We start from the raw sequence: 10,276 nt of genomic DNA, 5'->3' as shown, positions 1-10,276 counted from the left end.
ACACAGGTGAGATCAAGACCTCTTGACCTCACACGGGTGTCAGGCCTGCTTTTTAAGTGCTTGGAGTATGAACTATCATTTCAGATACCATTTTAATCCAAGCTTTTGGTGGCAGATTTATTTACAGGCACAGTGTTTCTAATTATGGGACAACAGAAAAAACTTCCCCGCTGACAACAAAGCGATGGTGACTGCAATTACTACAGCAGTTTCTGTTGCAAAAAAGAGACAGGTGCTGTTGGTCACAGTACAATTCACACTTTATTCCATCGTGATTGGTATACTTGTAGCATCAGGACAGCAAGAGACTAAAACCGGGTGCAGAACTTCTCTGGACTAGAGGGCGGTGAAAGGCATGACTGGTTTTGGCACACAGAGTGGATAACCATACATTGGCTGGAATGTGATAGTCAGTAAAACAAAATGCACAAGTCTAACACCATGTTGAGGCCATGTCTGAGTTCTGTAGAATGTTAAAGGTTAAATAATTACAAAGACTAACATGCAACTCTATATAAGTCACATTATTCACCTACAGACTATTTCCCCCGTAGAGATGAAGAGATAGCCTTAATCAGCTGTTCACAGTAGCTTAAAGAGCAATCAATACACCTTAGAGATCTGCCTGCTGATTTCTATAGCAATCCATTACAGTTGAAGAGATAATGCTAAATAATGTACTTTCTCTATATTGCCCCTGTTAGATTGAGTCTTACTAACTAACTAAATCGGAATTAACTTTTCCTTACTTTAATACAATTCCTAATGTCTTTACAATGTCAAAGAGCAGCTTCTGTTAGTTTATTTATCTTTATAAATCACAACAGACTAGAGGGGAACCTAGGTAACGGGTCATCGTTCCTCTGCAAAGATAATGTTATGCTGATGAGAACATCAAAAATTGCTACCACTACGCTGCAGTTATTTTGGGTTTTTGCATCATTGTATCACACAAGGAGTCCAAAGAAGACGATCTTATCAGTGACATAGCAGAGAATACAGTTCTGTGAAGAGGCACATAGACTCTAAGTGATTTCTTGAGACAGAGGAGCAAAGAGGGGAAAAATGCAAAGGAAAGGAAAAGTGAAAAACAGCCTTCTGTAGAACAAATTGTTCAAAAGAAAAACCTGTTCACTTGCAATTGACTAAATACAGTTTCTCAATTTGGTATGACAGAAGTACAGATACTGAAAATTATATGCCACTTAGCTTTAATAGTAAGCCTAACGTGGCTGGCTGGGTTAACTTTCCCGAAGTTGTTTTTGAGATGCCAGACTACCCCAGGAAGAAGTTCTGCTTTTGCCAGCACAGGGCCAGATTTAACCCAAAAGGGCAACCATAATTGTGGAGGACAATTTTTCCTTATGAAGTAGACCATGTGGGTAACATTCATTTTCTCTCTGGTAACAACACATTATTCACCCTTTGAAACAAAACAGTGACCAAGATATAGTTCATTCATACCATGCCTTAACTAAGACACCTGCACGGGAATGAATTAAAAGTTCAACAAAAAGGAGGAGAAGGGATTTCTTCAAATTTTGGCATAAAATCATTAAATAAATGAAAAGGATATAGGTAGAGGTTAAGGATGTCTTCGTTTTGTTGGAAGCTTGTCACTTCCATTTGCTCAGGGGAGATACGAATGGAGGGAATTCTGTCTTGGTTACCAAACATAAGAAATGTTTGGTTAGAGATACATATGCAAGGGGCATCTGGGTGGCTCAGTCGGTTAAGCGTCCGATTCTTGGTTTTGGCTCAGGGTCCTGAGATCCAGCCTAGGGTCAGGCTCCAAGCTCAGCGGGGAGTTTGCTTAAGACTCTTTCTCTACCCCTCCCCCACCCTCACGCATGCACTCTCTCTCTCTCTCTCAGATAAGTAAATAAATCTTAAAAAAAAAAATCACATAGGTAAGCAGAGCAAGCCTTGAAGTCATATTTCTTAATCTCCCTGATTGTTAATCTTAAACAACAAGCTACAGGCAATACAGGAAAGGTGGAGACGACTAGGAAGTTTGATAACATGCCTGGATCAGTCATCATTCCTTGGAAAGTACCATCTCCCTGGCCTGTTAAAAGGCTGATTCTTTCAGGTTTAAGTAAAAGACAATGATCTCTCCCTTCACTGCGCCATTGTTCTTTGTAAGAGACCAGCATCTGTTTCAGGTTGTGTAATTTAAAAGCTAGGGAGGAAAGAAATTTTAATTGAATTCCACAGTATATATTCATAGATATTTCAAAGTGGAATTGTCCATTGTCTGTGGTTTCAAGCACCAAGCCAATCACTTCCTGAACATGCTGCATCTGGCTCTCACTAGACCATCAATAATCATTTGTAGATGCAATGTCTCTTTGGAAAGAACTAACTTTGCTAGACCAGGATAATTGCAGGGGGTAGAAGGCTGGAAGTAAGGTGAGTCATGATGAGAGGAGGTGGGAAGAGAAAGGAGCTGAAGGAAAAAATAAGACCGTTCCCCCAGGTCTATAAATGGTCAGTAATGAAGCAAAAATGCATGGAATGTGACTTAAAGATTTCTGAGATGTGCCCATGGGGTGTTTCCAGGCTTCTCGATCTACGATCTCTAGCAACCCTCTGGAGCCGAATTTACCTTCCTAGGTGTGGTGCCCTACTTCTTCTGGAATTCAGATGTCCGGGACAAACCCCATCAGGATATGTCTATGCCTGGTTAACTGTTCCCCAAACAGTCACTGTGATTTTGGTCACAGTTCTGCTGAGGGACCTGTCTGTCCTTCCTGGGGACAGTGAGGGTGGTGGCTGAAGATGGAGCCATGGGTCAGAGGAGGCTAATGTAGCAGACAGGAGGGACCTGCAGGAAGGTACCCAGAAGGCAAGACCCTGGATTTTACCCAAGGCAACAGAAGTGAGAAAGGCAAAAGAAAGCAACTGGCAATGGAATATCCAGAGTTCAGATGAAAAAAAGGAAGGAAAGGGGGAGAAGCCAGGAACCAGGGAATTTCACAGGAACCAAAGATGATGAACAATACAAACAGGAAGAAAGAACCCCTGGCCTATCTGACTGATCAAGAAGACATTCTTCAGCCAATACTGGCAACTCAACAGCATATATATATATATATACTCACATTGATAACACAAACACGAAAATGAGTATTTCTTTGCTACCATTAATCACAGTTCAATAATTCAATGAGCTCTATATTTTCTAGATTGCTTAATTCATTTAGCAAAACCCACAGTTTAGGTACCACCGCAAGGGGAGGGTGGGGAGGGTGCAGAACGGAGCAAACTCAGAAGGAGACTTTTGTAAACCAGAGTTAGTAGCACAGTGGCAAGTAGATTGTCAATGAACACGACAGGAGCGTACAGTCATCGGCCTTGTGAGTGCGATATTGCCGGCTACGGGGGGTGGGTGGGACTTTGACTCAGGAGTCTACCTTCTTGTTAATTAAAATCGAGCTGCATGTGAGCAGCCCGTCCACCTTTTCCAGTTCAGAATGGCTCACGGGGATCAGCATATGGTCCTTCAGCTTCTCATAAACCTGCAGCAGAAATCAAGGAAAGGTAAAGCAGAAGGGTTATGTTTCCACCTCTGTCTTACCCCTGTCCTCCCCACCCCCCCACCTCCTCGCCTAGTGTGAGGATCACTTGGCTCAATAGTTTAGGCCATTGAACCTCAAGAGGCGTATGCAGTCCAGACCACACTGGCCCCCAGTGGAGTGAGAGGCCCTGGTGAATCACGAGCTCCATACTTTAACCTCAAAGCCGAAGATGTGTCAAAAATGTGGTTTTACCAGAGACGCCTTCACTCTGCCGCTGTCCCTGGGAGACTGAGTGGTGCGTGAAGGCCAGTGGCAGTGTCTTCAGTCTGAATATTACCCTTCCTCGCCACACTTTAAAACCCTCTCTACTAAACTTTAAGGTTTCTCTCCTTACCACCACCACTGGAAAAACTCGACAAGACAGACTCCGAGTGAAGTGTTTCAGGTTACACTGCTTTTCAATGACAGGTGTGAATCTTATAGCATCTTTTGACGCAATAGAAAGCATGTGTTGAAACTTTGAATTAAAGGTCCACAGATTTTTTCTCTGATGATCAAACAAAGCACTTTTTTTTTTTAAGTACAAAATCACCTGGAACACACTATCTAAAAAAACGATCTACCGTGCTTCTTTAGGAAGAATTGTTCCTTAAATTTCACTATGGCGGCTAATTAAGAGTGCTGGAGCCAGAGTGGGGCTCCAGACCCAGTTCTGTCAACCCACCACCTAATGTGTGACTTCAGCCAAGTGTCAGATTCCCTTCTAGCCTTGGGTTACTGTTCGGTAAAAGCAGAGTAACAAGAGTGCCCTCACAGGGCTGCTGCGAGGTATAAATCAGATAATGCCCAGAGTGGGCTGGGCCCCATGCCTGGCACAGGGGAAGCCTCAGTAAACATGGACGTTATCATCATTACTGTGGATAGACACAGGGCTGAATCCAAAGCCGTTAATCATCCGGTTATCAGATGATCCATGTGGCTGGAGAAGCATGAACGGTCCAGAGCCTTGTTTCTCTAAGTGGGTTCTCTGACCCGGGTGCTTGCTGAAATTGCAGATTCTAGGATGGGGGGGGGGTCTAGAAACCTGTATTTTTAAACAATCCTGATGCACAATAAAGTATGAGACCCTCTATTCATCTGAGACCTGGTTAAGCCCCATTCTGGGCTCAAGGGTCCTCTGTTCTCCTCAGGTTCACACTTCCAGCCATGGAAACAGAGAAATCATCTATGTATCTCCCCATTTTCTTTTTATCTGCTGAGAAGGTGACTGATTCAGAAGATAAACCTGGTGATTACACAATATCACGTATCTGAAAGGTGGCCAAAATATTTTCTAAAATCTTTAAAGATATAAATTTTAAGATGCATAAACAAAAAACCAGTGGCTATTAAGGGCTCTTCTGTCATGCTGTCAGCATCTGATTCCTCTGGGCAGAGAGCAAGATGCTGAAATGCCTAAAACAGATATGGACACTTGTAGGGTCTACGGGTGAGCACTCCTGTGACTGCGTGTGCAGAAGAGACTGGCAGAATGCCCTGAAGGACAAGGAACATCTTCTTAGACCAGGAAAGAATTCCATGTCTAGGGACAATTCCCGTTTTGGCGGACAAACACAGAAGCTCTTAGAGGGACAGGTGCCTGATGGCAAGTGTGTCATCTTTTTGATCCATTGCTACCCGGGATGCACAGCCCAAAGCCCCTTTTTTGCAGCCCTGACAATGAGCACCCACTTCTTTGGGTCACTCACACTTCTCTGTCATAAAAAAACAAATGACCTTCTGGTGAAGGGCAGCTCAGATTTGCCAGAAAACAACGACACAGTTGACTGCCCAACTGTTAAGTCTCTATGCTGAGTGAGTGTCTCAGTGCGGGGAGATATGTGTCATCAGAGCTGCTGCAAAAACGTGCGAAATCCAAGTACTTATTGAAAAGTTTTGAATACCAGGCATGATCACCTCAATTACTGTGCATGTGTTCATCATCAGAAACAAGAATGAGAAGAATGAGTTAAATGAACTTTCCTTGTACCCTAAAACTATATTATCCTCTCTGCTTTCTTAACGATTTGACGTGTATAGAGGAAAAGGAAGCCCCTGTTACTTGTCACTCCATCATGAAAAAAATCCCCAGGCAAGAAGACTGTCACAGGGAGGCCTACTCAGCTGCAGTGGCCACGAAGGCTGGTTTTGACTGTTTGTTTGTTTTACCTTTGCACTTTCTGGATATTCTTCTGGGGTGCGGTGTAGCAAGACGTGACCTTTGCTGGGGATATTTAGGTAAATACAGTTTGCGGCTGTGTCATCAGGCATAGTGAGCTTGTCATAGCGGTGATCACTCATCTGCTGCATGATCTATAAGGAGAAACACAGCAGGCTTGAGCAGAGCACTTCCCCACACTTCCAAACAGAAGGAAGGCAGCGCATGGGCATAAGCTTGTGACGGATGCCGGAGAATGTTCCTGAGAAGTGTTTGCCTATTTCCTCGAGTCATTTAGATCCCAGAGGAAAACCCCATGAGGTCAGGATTCTCTGGAAGAACGGCAAGGGTTCTTCTTCTTCTTCTTCTTTTTTTTTTGTTGTTTGTAATTTTAAAAAGGTTTTAAAACTGGCCATAATTTTTCCAGTTTTTGTTCATAAGATCTATCAGTGAGACATGAAATGGACACATATGCAAAAGGCCCAGCTGGGGTTTCGATGACATCCTTGGCTGAGTAAGCAGGGCTGTCCTAGTCTATAGGAAAAAGGGACCAGAGTGGTAATCATTCTGGTCAATAATCTGATTTAGCAATAAATACACACACACACAAACACACACACACACTTTCCTCTTGTAGATATACTTAAATTGAATTAACCTATCTGATGGCAGGGGATGCCTTTAATACAATAAGCATAAAAGTCACTTGAGGAGAATGTTAAACTCATATTCTTAGGGCTCACCGCCAGGGATTCTAATCTGGCAGATCTGAAGTGAGGTGCAGAGATTTGCATTCTAAAGCTCTCCAGGTAATTCTGAGGCAGATTGTCCCAGATCACACTTGATTAAAAAAAAAAAACAAACAAAAAACAAAAAAAAAATCCCACCTGATTTAGCAGGCCTATTAATCAAACGATGGGTTTATAAATGCCTTCATATATAATAACTTAAATCACAGGAGTGAACTCTATAAAATTTTTAGAAATTGACACCTTATCCTCATCTCAATACAATCAAAACTGAAACCCAAAAATCAACCACCCCTCCTTCACTACAAAAATATCCAAACACCAAAAACAGATAAACAAACAAAAGCCAAATATATTTTCTGCTTCATCATGTAGATTCTTTTCATTCTTGATCAATATCCATATATTTTAAGGAATTTGCTGAAATGTCATGCCATAAGGGTATAACAAGATCTCTTCCATAATCTGGTTTGATTTTACCTTTCCAAACAGGTCTCCCTGTACCTTTCAATATCTATATGGAAATGTGCTTCATATTACTAGACCTCAGAAGCAGGTAGGCTTGCCCACTCAGTGGTGGCAGCAATGGACAGTAAGAATCACAGTGTGGAAGAGAGCATAAGACTGCATGCTCCTTGTAGAAAGTTCATTCCAAAGAGAACATGGAGAGTGGCATAGAATAAGCTCTCCCTGACGCGCCAGTCAAGTAAACTACTCACTTCTCCTCGTGTGGAATATGTCAAAATCCGGGAGAGGGCACAAGTAATCTGAAATGGAATATCCTTTGCACAGAAAGAAACATCAGGTATGGGCATAAGCTTAAGCCCTGTACCAAAGGCTGAGAGACACAAAGATGAGTGGGACACAGATCGAGTTTTGTTTTGTTTTGTTTTGTTTTTAATTTATATGACAGAGAGAGAGAGATCATGAGGAGGCAGAGAGGCAGTGAGGGGGTGGGGGAAGCAGGCTCCTGATGAGCAGAGAGCCCAATGCGGGGCTTGATCCCAGGACCCTGAGATCATGACCTGAGCAGAAGGCAGAGGCTTAACCCACTGAGCCACCCAGGCGCCCCCAGATCCAGTTTTTGAGAGGTTACAGCCTAATGGAGGAGACTGGCAGACAGTTATACAGAAGAAGAAGCAGGGCACCACGGGAAACATTTAAAATGTATTATCTGATCACAGAACTCCCATCTTACAGATGAACAAAACAGACTGAGAGAGATCAAATAACTTGCTCAGAGTCACATGGGTAGATTCAAACCCACATCTGGACAACTCAAACCCTTCTCTATTAATTGTCTTTCTTTGCCCTCTTTCTTGACCTCCAGGGCTGTGGCAGTTCTTCCTCTCCTAGTAACTGCTGTAACATCGACCTTTTTGCCCTCATTTGGCACTTATAATTTATTCTTTTGTGGCATCATTAACTCTTCTTTCATACATAAGCCTGTTACAACATGCTACAGTTTGGGGTAGCCACAGGACTGGGCTGGATGTCTGTCTTGTGCTTCTTAAATTGTCCCCTAAAGGGACAGGCCCGTAGAGGGCATCTCCTGCCGTGGTGGTTCTTTATAGCCCTGATGGAGTAACCTTAGATCTACTTGAACAGTAGATGTGTGTGGACACTTAAGAAGTTAAAGACATTCCTCAAGAGTAGCTATTCTTTTTTTTTTTTTTTTAGATTTTATTTATTTGTCAGAGAGAGAGGGAGAGAGAGCGAGCACAGGCAGACAGAATGGCAGGCAGAGGCAGAGGGAGAAGCAGGCTCCCCGCCAAGCAAGGAGCCCGATGTGGGACTCGATCCCAGGACACTGGGATCATGACCTGAGCCGAAGGCAGCCGCTTAACCAACTGAGCCACCCAGGCATCCCAAGAGTAGCTATTCTAAGAAAATTAAAAACATATTCAACCTAGCCCTCCTTATAAAATGGATATGCCCAGAAATACTAGGGAGAGGCTTATAAGAAAAAAAAAATCCATATCCATGTAGCTCTCTTCTATTATGAATTGCTACATAAATACATCTTATGCAGACTTTCTTTTTGGCTGCTTTTAAAACATATTAATAATACCTTCCATTGTGTGGAAAGAGACACATTAGACCATCAACTGGAGTAAGACCTGGGTTTGAGTCACAGTTCTAGCCTTTATTAGCTATGCAAATTTAAACTTTTTTTGGTTTTTTGACCTCTTGGTTTTCTCACTATAAAACTGGGATAATAATAGTCTTTCATATACTTATTGTGAAAGTTAAATGAAGATAATGTGTATAATAAGGCACAGTAATAAGCCCATAATAAGCTTCTAGTATTTTATGGCAGCATGACCAGACAAATAAGGGTCAAGTTGCTAGCTGCAATCAGAAAGAGCTAGGTCTGAATCCTGGCCCTGCTATACACTGTGTGACCTTGAGCAAGCTCCTCAAGCCTCAATTTCTTCAGCTATAAAATGGGATGACAGTGTCATACCTATTTCTCATAGAGTAACTCTGAACATTTTATTTATTTTATTTTGCTTTATTTTATTTTAGTTTTTTAAAGTAGGCTCCCAAAGTGGGGCTTGAGCTCAAAAACCTGAGATCAAGACCTGAGCTGAATTCAAGAGTCAGACATTTAACTAACTGAGCCACCAGATGCCCCTGAAGGTTATTTTTAAAAACAAAGCAAAACAGATTATGTCTATGAAGTGCTTAGCACAAGTTCCTAGTACATATTTAAATGTGTAATAAATATGCATACTTCCCTCTGTTTCTTGCAAGTCATTTGGCATCTAGCAGGTGACCAAAATATGCTTGCAACTAATTGATTTATTTTTCCCTCCTTTTCCTCCTCTTCCTCAACCCCCTCTCCCCTTCTTCCTTAAAGATTTTATATATTTGAGAGAGAGAGAGAGAGCATGAGCAGGGGGAGGGACAAGGGGAGAGGGAGGAGCAGACTCTGCTGAGCAGGGAGGGAGCCCAATGCGGGGCTCCATCCCAGGACCCCAGGATCATGACGCAAGCCAAAAGAAGACACTTAACTGACTGAGCACCCAGGCAGCCCTTCCTCACTCCTTTCAAAGGCTATAGCAGACCTCAAGAGTACACTGAGGGAGCTCCTGGGTGGCTCAGTGGGTTAAGCCTCTGCCTTCGGCTCAGGTCATGATCTTAGGGTCCTGGGACCGGGCCCCACATTGGGCTCTCTGCTTGTCGGGGAGCCTGCTTCCCCCTCTCTCTTTGCTTGCCTCTCTGCCTCCTTGTGATCTCTCTCTCTCTGTCAAACAAATAAATAAAAAAAAAATCTTAAAAAAAAAACGAGTACACTGAGATGTTCACAATTTATATATGTGAACAACTGCATATATAAAACCAAAATATGGTCTTCATCCAGAAAAAGAAATATAATTCATTAATTAATGTTTAATTAATTAATTAAAAAGATTAAAAAATTAAAAATTCAAAAGATTAAAAAATTAATTAAAAATATAATTCATTAATTAATGTGAGCTAAAGCCAATGTTTGGCTTTTTCCTAATGCTGTACAGTAGGACACTACAGTCTATGGTCCTACCCAAATGATTCTGGAAGTAACATGACAGGGAGTGGTGGATCTGGGGCAAACTAAACAGTCTGTAGCACCTGAAAGCATTAAAACAAAGAAAGAAAAGAACAAAACTTTGTGTGTATTGAAATGAACATACATATGTCTCTGTCAATTTGCGACCCATGATTTAATAAAATGGTCCAGAAGCCCAGTGAACAGACGGATTCTTCAAGTTATTAAGTGGAACTGTCTCTAAATCAACACACAAATTAGAATTTATGTAACTTTT

At 42.1% G+C, this 10,276-nt stretch overlaps 1 protein-coding gene across 1 annotated transcript in view; it reads right to left on the bottom strand.

Annotated features, from left to right (window-relative positions):
• Nucleotides 1-242: 242 nt before the first annotated feature.
• Nucleotides 243-10,276, bottom strand: part of DDAH1 (dimethylarginine dimethylaminohydrolase 1) — a 140,757-nt gene continuing 130,723 nt past the window's right edge. The window contains exons 5-6 of the mRNA XM_047727377.1: nt 5,730-5,873; nt 243-3,521 (exon numbers count right to left, since the gene is read on the bottom strand). Of these exons, the coding sequence (XP_047583333.1) occupies nt 3,405-3,521; nt 5,730-5,873 (261 nt within the window). The 3' untranslated portion in view covers nt 243-3,404. The remainder of the gene's footprint in view (nt 3,522-5,729; nt 5,874-10,276) is intronic.

This window comes from Lutra lutra, chromosome 4 (genome assembly GCF_902655055.1).
Source record: "Lutra lutra chromosome 4, mLutLut1.2, whole genome shotgun sequence".
NCBI classification, from domain to species: Eukaryota; Metazoa; Chordata; class Mammalia; order Carnivora; family Mustelidae; genus Lutra; species Lutra lutra.
This window is presented reverse-complemented; position numbering and strand designations above follow the sequence as displayed.